At 42.7% G+C, this 17,108-nt stretch overlaps 3 protein-coding genes across 13 annotated transcripts; 1 reads left to right on the top strand and 2 right to left on the bottom strand.

The window, feature by feature from the left end:
- Positions 1-1,605: 1,605 nt before the first annotated feature.
- On the top strand, positions 1,606-3,612 carry LOC105556766 (RRP15-like protein). Of its 5 annotated transcripts, XM_012003876.1 has the most exons (5): positions 1,607-1,720; positions 2,114-2,579; positions 2,646-2,865; positions 3,053-3,199; positions 3,342-3,612. In XM_012003876.1, coding segments are annotated over exons 1-4 (816 nt in total). In that variant the 5' UTR covers positions 1,607-1,719; the 3' UTR covers positions 3,182-3,199; positions 3,342-3,612. The 5 variants fall into 5 exon arrangements, with proteins under 5 accessions (XP_011859270.1, XP_011859266.1, XP_011859265.1 ...); XM_012003880.1 differs by lacking the exon at positions 3,342-3,612 and having other exon boundaries at positions 1,606-1,720; positions 2,713-2,865; positions 3,053-3,186; XM_012003875.1 differs by having other exon boundaries at positions 3,053-3,612.
- A 210-nt stretch (positions 3,613-3,822) lies between these two features.
- LOC105556764 lies at positions 3,823-11,295 on the bottom strand. 7 transcript variants are annotated; one of them, XM_012003869.1, is made up of 5 exons: positions 9,245-11,295; positions 8,669-9,099; positions 6,971-7,315; positions 6,309-6,543; positions 3,823-6,245 (listed from the first exon to the last, which is right to left on the bottom strand). In XM_012003869.1, exons 2-5 carry the CDS (start codon positions 8,742-8,744, stop codon positions 5,429-5,431), a joined length of 1,473 nt encoding a protein of 490 aa, XP_011859259.1. In that variant the 5' UTR covers positions 8,745-9,099; positions 9,245-11,295; the 3' UTR covers positions 3,823-5,428. The 7 variants fall into 7 exon arrangements, with proteins under 7 accessions (XP_011859259.1, XP_011859260.1, XP_011859261.1 ...); XM_012003870.1 differs by having other exon boundaries at positions 8,669-9,888; positions 9,979-11,295; XM_012003871.1 differs by having other exon boundaries at positions 9,979-11,295.
- Positions 11,296-12,880: 1,585 nt separating this feature from the next.
- Positions 12,881-17,008, bottom strand: LOC105556763 (lysophospholipase-like protein 1). The gene is made up of 4 exons (XM_012003866.1): positions 16,757-17,008; positions 16,494-16,618; positions 15,946-16,206; positions 12,881-13,506 (listed from the first exon to the last, which is right to left on the bottom strand). The coding sequence occupies exons 1-4, from the start codon at positions 16,842-16,844 to the stop codon at positions 13,282-13,284; spliced, it is 699 nt and encodes a 232-aa protein (XP_011859256.1). The 5' UTR covers positions 16,845-17,008; the 3' UTR covers positions 12,881-13,281.
- Between the last annotated feature and the right edge of the window lie 100 nt (positions 17,009-17,108).

Below are 17,108 nucleotides of genomic sequence, written 5' to 3'. Positions count from 1 at the left end.
GAGAGATGGTTAAGAGATATTTATAAATTGCAAGTACAGGGGCCCAATCCTCATAGGAAAAACATTGTGTCCGATATTAAATCCCGTGAAAATTGTATCTACTGATTTATGATCAGTTTTGTTCTTTTAAAAGATTCATTTTGCGCATAGGTACATTTGTACATATTTCTTTTCCTTCCCGAGTAAGGGCCTGAGCAGAATGGCTCGTGAGGCCCGGTTTCACCAAATGTCGCTTAACTTTAATCTTGGTGGAATTCATATGCTTGTCTGTTTCTAAAGTAACTGTTGGAATGGCCGACTTTAAATCTTTGTCTTAAAGTAACGCACAATAACTCTTGTGACTTAAGAATACAAGACAGCCGTTCTGCTCAGGCTCTTAGGCTGCTGGCAGAGAACGATCTTTAAGACTGTCTTACAATTAATCGTAGACGTCAGCCCCGCTTCCGCCAAACGTCGCTTAACTTTAATCTTGGTCTCATTCACGTTTGTCTGTTTCCAAAGTAACAGTTGAAAAGAGACAAAGAACGAATTAAGCTAAGCTTAAAGTTAAACACTATTGGCGAAATTGGACCTAATTAAGATAGTCTTAAGCGTTTACGGATCGTTCTCTGCCGTCAGCCTAACAGGCTTGATTGTTACAAGGACGAGATGATGTCATCATGATCGAGACTTCATCTTTCCGCGGCAATTTTCCGCGATCATCGCGTGTCACTTGGATTTTTCTCCGGTACGGCGACGAGGTACAATGCCGCATATTTCGTGCCTCGCGCATCTCGTGCCGGATGTATCGTTTCTATGCACGGCAAACACGCATCATAATGACTTCGGCCTGGTAGCGTCCGCAGAGCGAAAACGAATGGCGTGGGAAGACGCGAGTTCTCGGGGAGCGCGCTCTGCTAAAAATAATGATTCGTCGCTCCTCCCGTGCATGACACGTGAGTCGTCAAATCCGCGTGACGCGTAATGAATAATAGAATAATATCCGGAATCTGGAATGTGTCATCGAGAGACACCGCAAAGGGAGCAGCGAGCGTCTGAAACGCGAGGCGAACAAAAACGGGCGTCCGCGAGCAGCTATCTGCCGCGCGCTAATTTTGTTTGTCGCGTTATCAGCAATTAATGTCTCCTGCTGCGGAAGGCAACGTGTTTTTATGATAGATTGCAACGCGGAGAATTATAGCTTATTTACAGGAATGTAATATTTTTCAGTTATAAACCTGAAAGAGAGACAGAGAGAGAGAGAGAAAGAAGGAAAGAGAGGGCTCAATCATTTTGGGATAATCATTTTTTCCACGTGGAACAAAACTCTTCAATATGTCGTCAGCTGTCCACACACTTCTATTATAAGAAGAAGGAAGATCGGGATCGAGTCTTCCTCGCGGCTCGCCGGGCTCGCATGTGTTATCTTCATCTCTCTCGCTCCTATTGCTGTCTTGCGTAGCACGGACACGCACCAAGTGGAGACTTTATCGACAGTGCTTGAAAACGGGTGTAGCGAAATAGTTCCAAAAATGAAAATGGGCTTAAGGCGCTGGAATCAGCCGAGCGAAAACGGTATCAGGTAAACCTGGTAAACGTTTCTCTATGCTCCAAGCTACACTACCGCCAACTAACCCGAGGAAAAAGAAGAAGAAGCTACACTACCACGTGGTTTTGTTTGTAGTCGCCGGAACGAAATAAGTACGACAACGACGAGCATCTACGTTTTTACCAGTGCCAAGTAAGCGATTATGTGAATAAGATTGTTTATAAAAATCAAATAGGTGACATATAGCTTCCTGTGAGAGCAATTTTGTAATTAAGAGCAACGAAGGAGAGGGAAGTCTTGGTATCAGATTACACATATTCGAGTTGTTACCTTTTTATCTTTTTGAAATACCGATCTGAAATATATTACGAAATGAGCGTCATTTCTTGTATTTATAATTTCTTCATCTTGTGTAAAGTCGAGGTACACAAGAGGATTCGAGTAAAATCTGAGACTCGCCAACTACAAGTCGACTGCTATCTCGCTGTACCACGCATTCCTATTAATTTGTTATTATTGATCTTGTAGTAACGTTCCGAGAATTGCCTTGATGTAATGCCGAGTTGAATTGGTATCTCATTGCAGTGCAACCGTGGACAGGCGAGATAGACTGTGCTGGCGCAGCATCAGCACAGAGTGATAATGAGGACGACGGTGACTACGAGGAAAAAGAGTCGGGCAGCTCGGAGATGGAGGATGACACTGGCGAGGCGTCACACGGTACTGGAGCTACTTCGAATGCAGGCTGGGCTGATGTTATGCAGAAGATTCTAAAAACAAATAAACCGAAGAGAAAGAAGACACTTGTACTGGCCAAGGCGAAGAAGTTGTGCGACGTGAAAATAAGGGAGAAAAAAGAGGAGCCTTCTTTTGAGGTTGACGGAGTCAAAGAGGAGGTGAAAGCGGAAGCGGAGGAAGCTGTTGATGAGGAGAGTATCGCGGCGAATGCTGCGTCGACTAAACCTAGAATACCAAAGAAGTGTGGTATTAGAGTAAAACCATCCATTACAGACCGGGAGTATGAAAGAATGTTGCAAAAGATAGCCACAAAGTAAGTTACATTTGCAAATCTTCTATCTGTTGTCCATTGGTCAATTGTTCATGTTGTGTTATGCAGAGGAGTCGTGCAACTGTTCAATGCGGTGAGGCAGCAGCAAGTGGAGATTAAAAACAAATTATCGCAGGCGGGGCCGTTGGAGAGAAAGCGCGAACAGGTGTTCAAGAGTATCGACAAAAATGCTTTCCTTGATGTCCTTATGGGCGGCAGTAAAAGCACACCGGTTGGTAACGGGCTTAAACCTGAGAAGCCTGTCGAGCAAACAAACGATAAGGACAAAGTGAGCAAAGCTTATTTACCGTACAACTTGGATTTGATGTTAATATATTTAATATTCTTATTATATTAAGCATTATTTGAACGCGTTTATGAAGGCCATATATAATTGTGTTTATTGATATTGTTACATTCTGCCTTACATTGCGATGTACAATTGTGTATAACAATAGAAACACGTTTGTTTTAAGGATCACAAAATGTGGAGTGTTCTTCGAGACGATTTTGTCATGGGGGCCAAGTTGAAAGACTGGGACAAGAAGAATGTAGAAGAAGAGGATTCTTCAGCTCCTGAGGACATGGACAGCGACGTGGATTGAAAATAAGTTCCTTCTCATGTGAGCCTTTTTTTATACGACACTTTCTATAATTAGTCATAAAAATGTCGATATCGATTGTGTACATAGTCAAATGTATTGATATTTCTTGGAACAAACATGTAAATATTGTGACTTGTAAATGAACTCCTTTACCTCATAGCCTTCCAATTAATCTTATAAAACCGAGGCATACGCGAGATAAGAATCGGCACCCGCTGAATGCAAGTCGACCATTCTCATACCGAGCCACGCCGTCATCCCTAAATATTGTGAATTAAAACAAATTATGAATTAATTAATTTGTGCACTCGTATAGTTGGCCTTGCCTTCTGTTTTTTTTTTATAATCCGGTGTTCGTTATAATTAAATATAACAATATGTACAATAAAACTCTAGATATGTTTCTCGTGATGAGAAACAATTTATACTGATATCGTTTATTAATTTATTGATATCGTTTGCGTTCGAGGGGGATATTCCTTTTCCATAGAATAACGTTGCGTCTTATCGTTCTATTGTAATTAGATTCAAAATGAAGGAAGAAAAAGAGCTTGGTCGAAATGATCAGCGTGAAACCAAAATCCCGTTGTCTACACTGTTCATTTAGCAATCTAAAAACTAGGAAGGCACACAGTATTACATATGCTTCACGCAGAATTTTTATTCCCTCGGTACCGCTCTCGGTCAGTGGTTTATCCTTATGATACACAGTAGTGATCATAACTGTGATAACGTGTACAACTTTTATAACACCTTCTATAATTATCTTACACGCATATGTGTACGTAAGAAGTGTATCTAAAGCCAACCGTTATTATCGTTCATCTTCTCAAGTATGCTTGGTACGATTTCGTGTTTTGATACTTCGCTGTATCTCTGATTATCCAATTTCATTACGGATCTTTCTTTGGTTCCTTAAACCCCCATTAATATGCGACACCTTTCTTTGGTTCCTGAAACTCCCATTAATACGCGATACAGTTCACTTAGCTTTTTACCTCAAGGTAAATTTTTGTCATGTCATATTGAATTTCTGTTTTAGTTATCGTAGATTTATTTTCGTCCTATCCTTTCCGCAAACACTAAAATCGTTCGATGTATCTAGTGGACAGTACCATTCAAAAATAGTGTGAAGAGTATTTTATAAATAATATAAGAAGCATACGATTTTTAATGATACAACAACTGTTTAATGGTCATGGCATCTGCTTAGCTTACTTATAAAATATCGAGGAGGAGGAAATCGCTAATCATGATTAAATTGCTGCTCGGTGATGCTCGTGAAACTTAAGTGTGCTTGTTAAAGCCTGGACGGACTGAGCTAACTTTGCTACGATTCGTTTGTTAGATTTAAATGCAATTTTTCGCATACAAACTTCCCTCGAAAATCGCTCAGCTTGCGCTAATCCCTTGGAATCGATGTTTGTTTTTTTTATCAGGAAGAATTACGTAATATAATTTATCGCATGCTCGACAATCTTTATCCACGTTATGTTGTAAGAGAATAAAAGCCGTTTGGTATTTTCGATACTTTTTGTCGTCCAGCGTGTCTAAAAAGAGAACTTATGATTATCTTTACGTTTCCAATCTTTTCTGGTCGCTATACGTAAGAACTATACTTTCAAGACTCCGTTGGAAAAATCGTTGTTCAATTTCATACTGCACGATACTCTGTCAGAAATACGCTGCAAGTGTGTGTATGTACGTGTATGTGTGACGAATTACTAGACTGTCACAATTATATTGTCACATATATATGTATATACATATACAATTATAACATCGTCTTATATTTTCTGCAATATTTATCTTGTAACCATAATTTCTCGGCTCGATTTCCATAAATTTTAATCCCGGATATCAACTTGTTTATCCGCGAACATGAAACAGTATCCTAATGACTCATCGTACAAATTTGCTTTGCAACTTCTGCGCGAATTTCTTTATCTGTCACGCAAGATGTTATTATAACGTTTATCAAATTTGCACTGTATTAAAAGCATGTACCTATTCTTTTCCACGAAATTAAAAGAAGACGTTAACATTGATTGCAACTTAGAATGCTGTGACTTGTTCAACAAGTTTCTAATAAAGATGAAGATAAAAATTATTTTGGTCATAAATACTTCCTCAAATTTGAGCTGTGTGTTACTTGGAAGGATTAAACGAATTTTTTTTACTTTTAAAGCACTTCGAATTTGACGATATCTTCTTTAGCAGTTGCTCAAAGGAATGCATAAGTTCGGATTATACTCTGCTCTCGCGAATATCGGCGAGCGCGCCGAAATTTCCAGCCTCCTCGTCGGGATATTGGACTCCCTCGGCTTCGTCTTGATTCCTGTCCTCATTCTCCAGTCGCCTGTTCCTCGCAAAGTATCGGGGATCGTCGTCGACGATGTTGCGATTGATCTCGTCTTGCAATTGGGGATGATCCAGATGCAGATTTCTGATGTTCTGGTCCTCGCGGTACGTTCGAGCAGATCGCTGATCTTCATCGGCACGTCTGTCTCGCGCAGCCTCGATCTCCTCGGGATCGGGCAACCTGACGAAAACCTGATGCTGATCTCCATCGCGATTCAACGAACTCCTGCGGCTGTCCTGGCTCAGTCTGGAAGCGCTGCGGGCGCGATTCCTCGTGTTCATCAGCTCGTTACCGGCGACCTGATAATTATTGTGGCTCGCGTGCCGATGATTCTCGTTCTCGTCGAGCGGAACGCGGAACGACATCTCGTCGTGGGATGCGCGGAAGGTCTCGAGGTTCGCGTCGTTACTGGAGACCCGCGGCATTGTCTCCCGACTGAGACGGTAGAGACTGAGCTCGTTGTCCACGTAAAAGTTGTCCAGCGGATTGCTGATGATGGACGGATTGCGCGAAACGTTCCGTCGGGGGTAGCTCTGCAGACTGGACAGACTTGTCACCGTAGCGTAAGGGTGATATCCGGGCATCGAGTTCAGCGGATTGCCAATGATATGCGGACAGCTGTCCAGACTCTGCATCTCGATCTCCTCCTTGCCGTCGCGGCAGTAGCCGTGCATATCAATCTCGTGCGGTAGATTGGCGAATCTGCGGATTGAGTTGAATTTGAGATGATCAACAGTTCTTCGCTTTGTACGAAAATAATGTTACCTGTGCAAAAGAATGTCGGAATAAGAGGGAGGCATGTCGGTCTCCTCTTTGCCGTAAATACTCTCGTAGGTGGGTGGCGGAAAACACCCGACGGAGCCTAAGCTGTCCTTGCTAGGTGTTTCAGCGTCCATTTCGAGGATGCTGCCTTGACTGCTTTGTAACTGGTGACGATTTACGCTCCGCGGATTTCTCTGAGCGCGCAACACGCTGTCACCGAGTTCCACCAAGTCTAAACCTGCCAACAATTTTATGTTTGTATTATTTATTCACAAAATTTATAAAAATTCCACAAGTATACAAAATACATTTGCTGTACTCTCGGTAATTTTAACAATCGTTTAGAAAATAATATTTTTCTTTTCTTTCTATTCCAGATACTTGCTAAAAAAACTGTACAAGTTAAGTTTTTCTTGTATATTTTATACACAACTGTATCTGCTATATGGATATTATCAAAAATTTCTGTAATGTCATCTATAATTTAAACAAATTGTCTAAATTAAAGACAGATTTGTCTCTAATTTTTCTAAATTTAACTTCTCATTCGATCATCTATACTATTTTCTAAATAATTGATTTTATTACACCGCTTGAGTAGCGAATTGAAGTTATAATGAAATCTCACTCTTCTAATTCCAGAAGCAGAAAATTCTAAATTTTACCTGTGGGATCAGTTTGGAACTGGGTGAAAATCGTGCCGTCGACGACGAGCATTCTGCCGTGCGGCAGAAGGATAATCGTCGGCGTCGCTACCATAGCCTGGTCGCTGCCGCCGAACCGTGGATCCGGATCGGGATCTTCCAAGCGGCAGCAGCAATGCCGTCTGCACAGGGAACGGCAGAAGGGCGCACCCCAGCAGCAATACGCGAAGATGAAGCACAGAACGGCGAGCATCACCATGAGGGCGGCCACTCCTTGACCCTGCTGGGCGGCCGCGAGGGTCGGCCCGCCGGCGACACCGGCGACGGCGACGCCGACGCCGAATCCACCGCTGCTACTCATTTCACCTGCAATTAAATACGTACTGTTACTCACGAATAGATGAACTTGTCAATAAAATTATGTCTTAATAGATCCGAAGTCTCTTGAATTCTTTTTCGAACGACCTTTATATTATCGATTATCTCTTCTTCAACTATCAGTTGGAAATCTCATCGTTTTCATTATTTTATACTTTTTATGTAAGGAATAAAAATTAACTTCACTTGGAATAAACTTTTTCACCAATTTTTCAATTATACATTTAAAACGATCTGACTGACAATGAGATAGAAATGAGATTTATTTCGTAAAGATCTTTTTCATCACATTCATACAAATGGTGAACGGTATCTTTTAATTACGTACAATTTTGGACAAATCAGCACTTAAAAATGTATACTTATATAATTTTGTTGCAATTTTTTTTATAGAGGCTGTGAGCTTTCTATTCTAAGAACTACTTGATTTCCATCTTCTTTATTTGCTTGACACAGATAAGACTATATTTAGTTAATTATTAAAATATAAGATTATTAACAATGTTTCAACTAAGCTATAACTTCTTGTCGCCCTGTAATTACATATTAAAACTTTAAATTCAAGTTACTTCCTGTTTGCAGTATACCTTATGAATAATGAATTACGTAAACGTGGACGAAACTGTTTTACGTGCGTGAACTCTCTCTTATGCTAATAGGCCGAATTTCATAGTTCTCCCCTTTGACGACGGTGAAAGTAAAGCTTTATGCGATCATCGTAATATGTTACATAGGCATTGAGAGAGTAGGGCAAGCATCGGACACAGTCGATCAATCTTTATGCGCGCTCGCGTGTAAAGTTTTACAACACCACCTAATCTCCATGGCCGGCACTCTGTGTGATTAAAGATAATGCTTAAAAAAACATAGACACAATTTGATAAGAAGTTGACCGATCTCACAGCTCGAGAGAGCAACGGTGCAGGCAACTTGCATTATTATTAAACTATGATACGGTGGTTATACTGCAAAGCCAATCCATCAACTTCAAAATTTATAATGAGCATTGTTTTACATATCGCATACTATTGTTATTAAATCATACACTGCAATAAATCTTAGCTGTACTACAACACTGTAATAAATCACAGTAGAGTGCAGTATAAATTTATTTATGAATAAACAATTTTCTTTTCGTACAAGTGATAAGAATTTAAGCAGAGATGTGTATGCTATTAATTTTCAATAGCAGTTATTTCAGTAAGTTAATCAACGTAGCCATGTTTAACATTTTTAAGTACGTGCGGGACAAAACGAACAAGTTGCTTGTTAAAAATCCACGAGATTTGCTCGAGCAACTTTTTACGTAAATAAAATCGGACAGGGGTAAAAATAATTTACCTTGAGCGGTGATGTTGTGGAGCCAAGCGATCCCCGTGGTGGCTGATTCTGTGGCTCTGCGCGATCCGTAGACCATAAAAAATGACTGAAGCCTCGTCGAATTCGTCAGGCTGAGAGGAGACTACGTCTCCCCGGAAGAAGTGACGGCGACGGCACGGTCACATCGACGACTCGCGGATTTCAGCACGTGGACGACGACCGGATGCGTTTCTGCCGCGATAAACGATGCATCTCTTGCACGATGCACCGTATCGAGCTTGCGTTCCCCGTTGCACTCTCGATGGTCTCATTAAATCGCACAGACCGACCAGTCCTTTGGCGTCCTCGTACCTCTTTCGAATTCCTTAATCACGAAATCAACATCCAGATACGGATCTTTCATCGATCGTGAAATTATGAGGAAGCGAGTGCGATTCGCATCGCTCTGCAAGCTGAAATTTAAATCAATTTAATTCGTAAACTTTTAATCGACTTGCATTGCAATCGATCAACGAAAAATAGCTATTCGCGCGGATGCGAATTTAATAATTGGCGATAAACGCGCGCAATGGCACACTTATTTCGACTCGCACTGACGTTGCGATCAACAACACCATCGGGATCTGCGGTTCTCCCGTCCGAGTGGACCCTGTCTCAATTAATCCGCGCGACAGCGCTCGATATGGCTCGGCAGTACCGATTTCTCGTGACAATTCAACGCGAGACGTCAAGTAGAAGCCGCCACACTGCCGTCGCCGAGACACTCTTGACCCATTTTCCACAACGTCCCCACTTTGTGTGTATCAACCTGCTGCTTCGGCGATATCTCTATTTCTCAATCGAGAGGAACGCCACTCGTCCCGATCTCTCACTCTCGGTTCTCTCGCTCCTCTCGCCAACCCTGCACTCGATATATTGCAACCCCTTGGAACGCTTCACCCCCCTCTCTCTCTCGCTCGCTCTCTCTTTGAGATTTATCTTAATCTATCCCTTCAGCCGTCTCTTAGGCGTTCGCCCTATTTGCCGAGATAGTTTAAAGTCTTTCAAGTGAAAAATCGATACGTTCGGCTCGGAGAGTCTCGTCTCTCCTGAGGAAAAAAAATTTCCGCATTTGTCGCGTAAGGAATCTTGAAGACGTCCGCGAAGATCGTGGAGGAAAGCGCGCTGAGAATCTCTCGAAAAATGCAGACCCGATCGCGTCACGTTCCTTTCTCTCCTCGGACGAAGCTCAGTGCCATCCTCTAAAATATCACAGTGCGTTCAAGCTTTTTACATGTAAGACAGATGGAAACATTTTAAGAAACCGGGAGAAGGACTCGCTCCGGTCTTACGAGATAATGAGCGAGGGGTTTTGCCTCGCATGTCTCACTCCTCGGACGACGCGCGAATCGTCGAAATGATTAGGAACGAATCCATTTCTCGCCGCTGTCCGTCTCTGCAAAACACGTCGTTCGCCGATGCTCCCGCGCGCCCTTTGGGAAATTCGTTTCTTGTCCTTTGGGAAATTTCGTTGTATCCACTTTCGTCGGCCCAGCCTCTTTACATCGAACCGTCTACGTGCACCTCGTTCCTTGACGTCATCGACTGCGGGCCAACACGCGCCATATTATTTACCGTCGATACCGTTCACCATTACGCGTTCTCGGGGCCCGAAAGGCGACGCGGAGAAATCGCTCCCTCGAACGCGACAAGCGATGTCATCGCGTGCGGATCGCACGAAGATACCGCGCCCGTCCTGGTCCAGTTTCCGCCGCGTTAATTTCGCCGCTAATTGCCCCTCGTGTCGTTTATATCGCGATCGAAACGCGACAACGTGGCAATCAATGTTATTACGTGTAAACGTGATTGTCGCAATTAAATTATTAATTAACACATCGTCGCCACATTTGACATCTTAATGCGGTTACGTTATCTCAAAGAGAACCGTTTAATCTTGGGACGTGACGGAGTTCTCCGAGGTCGCCTCCTACGATTCGCCCCTCGGCAGAAACACCCTCCGACGGGCCTAAAAGCGCGCAGCTTCGACGTACCCGACAATTATACTCAATCGCGCTCGCTCCGGAGAACCCTCGTCCCTTCGGGTAGAACGCGAGATCCTACACTTAATTCCGCGCGTCGAGAAAGAGTCCATTCACGATGACCTAGATTCACCCCTCGGCAACACGTTCAGGCCACGTCCACCACATAATCACTTTACTGGCACGTCCATCCGAGCATCCGCGGCTCTCTCCCTCAAATGTTATGGTTCACGTTCGCCCTGCGGAACTTCTCAACGCGGGGTATCGATTCCAGTGTTTTACACTGCACGCTTCCACCCCGTTTGTGTTTATACGTGTACAGGGGCGCGTGCACGTACGTACGTGTGTATATCGCGTATATTCTCTTTCCTTTTAAAGATCTCTCCCTACGGTGGTATTCTTAGCTCCGAGGGATGCGCCGATTCACGTTCCCCTTGTTCTCCGCTCGTCGTCGAGCGCCGATCCCCCCGCGGACGTCCACGCGTCGCGAGATGCGTCTCCGTGTCGTCGCGATTGATAAGCGCGCGCGCGGCGTCTCGCGTCCCTCGCGCGCGAGTCGATAACATGAGACGGAGGCATGAACGACGTCGGTGTCACGACGCGACGTCGGTGGCGAGAACGACGCCAGGCCAGTGGGGTTTACCTACCACCCACCGCCTCCTCGAGGGGGAGTGCCAGCAATTCCGTCGCAGTTCGCCCCGTCCGTTTCACTGCGCACGAGTCCGCCGGTGGACTCGTCGGCGCGACTCCGCTCCGTCCTCACCCTCGGCCGCCTCGTCGGTGCACAGCTGGCGGGCTGGAGAGTCGAGGAGGCTCTCTCGTTTCCATGTAGGGTGTGAGCTGCCGCTTGAAGACTCGGACGCGGTCGCATCGGACGGGCCTCAAAATTGCGATTAACAAATTAAAGTTCAGTAAAGCGTCAATCAAGTATCGCACAATGTAATTATTATGTTAACGACGCGACCAACGACTGGACTCAGTATATAAAGCACAACTGTCTGTAAAAATAATAATATAACAATTGATTGAACTCAATATTCATGCATATGCGTGTATAAAAAGTACAACGTACCTAAAGCTAGCAGTAATGTATTCCATCAAATTTAATTCTCTTAAATTTCATTTTATTCATTTAGATATCAACAAAATGACAAATTCTGTTCGATTTCAACCGACAATCTGCTGTCGGATTATATCGACAGACCGGTAAAGCTGATGTTTAAACACGGATAACTGGATCTGTTGTAATATCTAAGCAAATTTGCTGCCAATCTATTATTATGCTGTAGACAGTTTGCTTACTGGGTGCGTTCCTCTTTCTTAATTGTCGGAAAATAATGTAATCGATTCTGATCGAGATTCGTACCCAAATGTAAAGTCGATGCCAACTTATTGAACAGTTGATCACATTCGAGGGAGGATCCAAGAAATGATTCGCAAGCGACAATCGTTCACGAGAACTGAATTGTATTCGAGGATCTAATTAAGAATCTAGTTAAGGATTTAACTGAGGGACTGTCGGGTCGATTAGTAAGATATGTACAATAATGTATAATGAACTCAGCAATAATGTAAAAGTCGAAAAACGGATCGATCTGAACGAGAGACCACCCGTAATGTAACAAACGCGAGTGGCCAACAGTGAACGCGCTCGTTCGTTTCGCATAAAAAGCGGGTCAAGTGGATAGCATCGATTTTATTCAAATTCCCAGTTTTACTTAATAATGAACGTTAAATTTAATATAGGTATTCGCAGACCGAGGGTAAATGTCCGAGCTGGTTTCGCGTAAAACTTCAGCCAGCAAATAAATTTTTAGAACTGATGTCTACTTAAGATACAACTTTTTACCTCTTGAACTTATCAAAACGATTAAAATCAATAAACATGGCACAGTATTAACATTATTTTTTCGTTCGTCGTAACAACTTTTGCGTCTCTCAAATAACTTTCCCAAAATAATATTGCCTGCAACCCGAGGAGAAAGAAGCATTTACTTGAGGAACAAAATAAATCAATGAGATGTGGAAGGATTTAAATATTTTGAAGGTCGGGGCCAATTCATCGATCTTGCGAATTAACATTATTCATGACGTGCACGTACCATATAATCATTTAACGATGACATAATGGCGGTATTCATCTTGTCGTACTGCAGAAGTCAGGGTCTTTCTTAGATTTATCACTCTTTCAACGCTTAGATTTATCAATGCCTGGCTACCGTAATAAAACCTCCATTTATTATTACCACTACATAACAAATACAAAAACAAATATAACACGATTGTAGTATACCCCCCTGCCCCACAGAAATCTCAACATTCTTACTTAACAATTTGTTCTTCTTCTCCTTTCTCGAGTATTAGGCTTAAAGCCTGTTTTATCCAGTCCGTGCTGGTGCAGAACGAACTGATACTCTGAGCATTACTTAACAATTTATGTAACATTTATTTTACACACCTGGACTGAAAAAATGGTGTTTAATCAAGAGGATGGATTTTTCAACTCAATCTCCAAAAATTACGGACCAGTATTACTGGTCGAAACGTCATATTTTTATTAAATAAAAATTATTTGCCAGAGAGCATAAGTTGTTTTAATTCTGACTAATTTATGTATCATTTATCTGGCAAGAGATCGAGAAGCCAGTCCTTCCAACTTTGAATCTCCGCGCGATCCAACTCGTGTTCGATATTTTGCAGCGGCATAAACTTCACGCTTACTCCGAGATCCTTCAGATTCTTAGCGCTCTCCTCGCCCCATTCAATGGGAACCAAACTATCTAGCGTGCCATGGTACTGAACGAGCGGCACCTTACCATTCTGCGGATTCATTTTCAAATGCTGCAATTGTAATTAATAAATGAGCAATAAAATAACAGTATTGAACAGTTCAGTTTTCAATCAATCAGCTTTTATTCACTTTAGCTTACAGCCAGAAAGTGGGACTTGGTTTACAATAAAATCTTATCTCATTCATACATCCACTCCTCACTACTCTATTATTATCTATCTACCTATTATCTTATCCGCTCCTAAATCTATCTATTTCTACTAAATCTACTTATCGCCGCTTTTAACGAAGGGAATCTATTTATCACCATTATATTACAATTTGTATCGCCGAACTTCAATTTCCCTACCCATGACTAGTTATTACTCTCTCTACTCTCCAACCCTAATCTCTTTCCCTTCTTATTTCTTACTTCTAATTTCTTATTTCCGCAGTGACTTGCTCATCTTTTCCGCCTTACTTATCCTTCCATCTTTCCTTTATCTTCATCTATTACATAATTCCCAAAATTTTCCAAACTCTTTTCCATACTATTACCTGCTCTAAAAACCTGACTTTCACCGTTTTGGACTCGGCACACACCCCTGCCTTACTCCTTCCTCGTTAAAAATTCCTCCGCGAGATCCTCTTCAGTCCTCCCTGGCTCTCCAGTATCTCCTCTCTTTCCACTTCCTTCTCCAATCTTCTCCTTAGCACCACCGTCTGCACCTTGCAAGCCGTATCCAACAGGGACAAGCAATATATGCCCCTGTAGGTTTCGGCCCTCTCCTAATCTCCCTCTTGTAGAACTGGACTGACTCATTGGTTTCCCAGACTTTAGGAATCACTCCTTCTCTCCGCTCCTGTCTTATTATATCAACTAGTCCTTTCTTTATCGTGATTCCTCCGTATATTCAGCCTCCCTGGGTCCGTCAATCCCTGCCGCCTTCCTCCTTTTCCTTATATTCTCCTCCCTTTCTTCTGTCCATTCCTTCCTCCAGTCTTACTCCTTCCAATAATTCCAGTAAGTGGATTTCTATTGCTTCTATATTCCTACAGATCTTCTTTTTTCTTTCTTCTTCCGGACTTTCTTCTTCCTCTTCTTTCCTCCTCCCTTTGTCTCCTATCTCCATCGACAGAGGCATGTAATCCGAGTCCACCCTTTCTTTTATCCTAAAATTGTTTATTTTATCTTCACCTAATCTATTACCAAGCTTCGAATTTGCCCTATCCATCTCCTTCCTTCGCTTCGTTTAACCTCGCTTGCCCTCGTTGTTGGTATCTTTCCACAACTAACTTTTTACTTTTCTTATCCCCTCTCTTTCCCTTTCCTCTTCCCTTTTTCTACTTATCCCTCTATGTTCTATCCATCCCTCTACTTTCCAATCTTTTATGATTATCCTGTCTTTCCTTTCCTCCTTGTCCCTCCCTGGACTTCTCCTGCTTCCTATCCCTTTACTTAATCTACCTGTCACGGTGCTACTACCTTCCTCGCCACCTACCTCTCTATCCTCTCTTTCTCATTTTTCTTCCCTTTCTCCATTTCTCCCTCTTTGTTTTATTATCCTATTGTTATTAACCTTTCCTCTATCTCTTTTATCATTCATTCCCATGCATTCTAGTTCGCGCCTTATTTCCTCTCTTATTATGTCTATAACCTCGCTTGCCCTCGTTATCGGTATCTTTCCACAACTAACTTTTTACTTTCCTTATCCCCTTCTAAGTCCCACTTCCTCTGATTATCCTTTGTTCCCTTCCCCGTCATCTTTTTTGCTTTCTTATACCTTAATTTGCCTGATTTCCTATCCTACCTCTCTTTACGCCCGACCGATTTTTCGTTCTCTCATAATATAACCTCGCTTGCCCTCGTTGTCGGTATCTTTCCAAAGCTAACTTTTTAATCTATCCTACCTCTTTTCCTCTGCCTATTTCCTTCCGCTTATACCTTAATTTGCCCGTTTTCCTATCCTAACCTTTCTTTTCGCCCGCCCGTTTTTTCGTTCTCTCCTACCTCTCAACATATTATAACCTCGCTTGCCCTCGTTGTCGGTATCTTTCCAAAGCTAACTTTTTACTTTTCTTATCCCCTTCTAAGTCCAACTTCCTTCATTTATCCTTCGTTCCCTTCCCCATCATCTTTTTTGCCTTCTTATGCCTTACTTTGCCTGATTTCCTATCCTAACCTCTCTTTTTGCCCGCCCGTCTTTTCAATCCATCCTACCTCTCTTCCTCTGCCTATTTCCTTCCGCCTTCATTTCTATCTCTTCTACTCGACCTCCTCCCTACTTTCCTTATCTACCACTTACCTACCTCTCTATAATACACTCTTAAATAATCTTACAAGCCATCTGCTCACGCTCGCACATCCATCCCTCCACGCCTCACCTAACCAAGTCCCGAACAGTTCAGTTTTAATTTTGTGGAAACCTCTTGTAAGTCAAGTGTTTCTACAATTCTTCTTACAAAGAATGCTTCAACTGAGAGTTCGATTCCTATCTTATTACACTGACCTCGTAGATTATAGATCTCTTGTTTAAGAAAGAGGACATAACGAAACAGCCCGCTATGGTGGGTCGGTATCTGTACGCTAAATGCAACGCGAGGCAGCCACCCATCGAAAATCCACCCAGAATTATTCTGCTGAACGGAATTCCGCCGGCTACTTCTCTGTCGATCAACTCGGACACGTACTGGCACATGGAATTGACCGATTCCACGTGTTCCGGCGCTTGATTAGATATCGCTATGCGGTCAAACCACACATTTTGCACCTACAACCAAGTTTTGGTGAATCTCGGCAGCTAATCGACAACCCATACAGCATCAAAGCCTTTGGAAACATTTCAGAAAACATAGTTGCAATGCTGCAATGTTTCTGAAATATGTCTGTAAGCTTTGGTGCTGTATGGGAAGCTATAAAAGATACGCGTTTAACTCTGGAACGCTAACACTCGCCCCAAGAATCTCCGAATGTGCATTCATACATTTCATAACATTTGTATCAATGAAAGACTTTACAACGAGCATTCCAGAGTCAATGACAATTGTGTCGCGCTACCATTCCGCCGTTAGGTCTGTACGGCTGGCTCGGGGCGCTAGGATAAATTAACTTTATGTGCGGAAACTGCAGCTTTTCTCTGTTAAGAATGTCAACCCATTCTTTTAAATCCTCCGCCGTGCCACCTGCAAAAATGGAATGAGCGTAAATACGCGTCGATTGTGGCGAAGGGATCTGCATTATTTCTTTTTTTTTTATGTTTTGAAAGTCCAATTGCGTCCCTTTGTCCGACGATACAACCAGAAAGACTAACGTTATCTTACCAGAACCGTGGAAGAAAAACACGGTGGCGGTATGCTTTCTCGTGGCTTGCACGACGTTCGCCTGCGAGATTCTCGCGATCGCCGCCATTTCCTCGAGCCAACTCTCTGACTTGTTGCTTATTATTCATTTCAACATCATCCGAAAAAAGCACAAAAATCAACTCTGCATTTTCATAATGTCCGAACGATAGGTTAGGTCACGGTCTGAAGCCTATCACACAATGCCAGGCAACAGGCAATAGGAATAGGGAATAGAATTTTTGACGCGTTGGATTCGTCGAAAATTTTCTTCTAACCAATCCAACGCGTCAGAAATTCTATTCCCTGTTCCTGTTGCCTGTTGCCTGACATT

This window comes from Vollenhovia emeryi, unplaced genomic scaffold (assembly GCF_000949405.1).
Source record: "Vollenhovia emeryi isolate VEMERY1.0 unplaced genomic scaffold, V.emery_V1.0 DF939793.1, whole genome shotgun sequence".
NCBI classification, from domain to species: Eukaryota; Metazoa; Arthropoda; class Insecta; order Hymenoptera; family Formicidae; genus Vollenhovia; species Vollenhovia emeryi.
The sequence above is the reverse complement of the archived record's forward strand: the minus strand, read 5'-3'. Positions and strand labels throughout refer to the sequence as shown.

Coding starts and splice junctions, on each gene's coding strand:
- LOC105556766 (XM_012003876.1), top strand. Junction 2,580..2,645: donor TTGCAAAAGATAGCCACAAA/GTAAGTTACATT, acceptor TGTGTTATGCAG/AGGAGTCGTGCAACTGTTCA. Junction 2,866..3,052: donor AAACAAACGATAAGGACAAA/GTGAGCAAAGCT, acceptor GTTTGTTTTAAG/GATCACAAAATGTGGAGTGT.
- LOC105556764 (XM_012003867.1), bottom strand. CDS start 8,744: ATGGTCTACGGATCGCGCAGAGCCACAGAATCAGCCACCACGGGGATC. Junction 7,316..8,668: donor CCACAACATCACCGCTCAAG/GTAAATTATTTT, acceptor ATTTAATTGCAG/GTGAAATGAGTAGCAGCGGT. Junction 6,544..6,970: donor GTTCCAAACTGATCCCACAG/GTAAAATTTAGA, acceptor AATTGTTGGCAG/GTTTAGACTTGGTGGAACTC.
- LOC105556763 (XM_012003866.1), bottom strand. CDS start 16,844: ATGGCGGCGATCGCGAGAATCTCGCAGGCGAACGTCGTGCAAGCCACG. Junction 16,207..16,493: donor ACAGACCTAACGGCGGAATG/GTAGCGCGACAC, acceptor ACTTGGTTGTAG/GTGCAAAATGTGTGGTTTGA. Junction 13,507..15,945: donor AGAGATCTATAATCTACGAG/GTCAGTGTAATA, acceptor TTACAATTGCAG/CATTTGAAAATGAATCCGCA.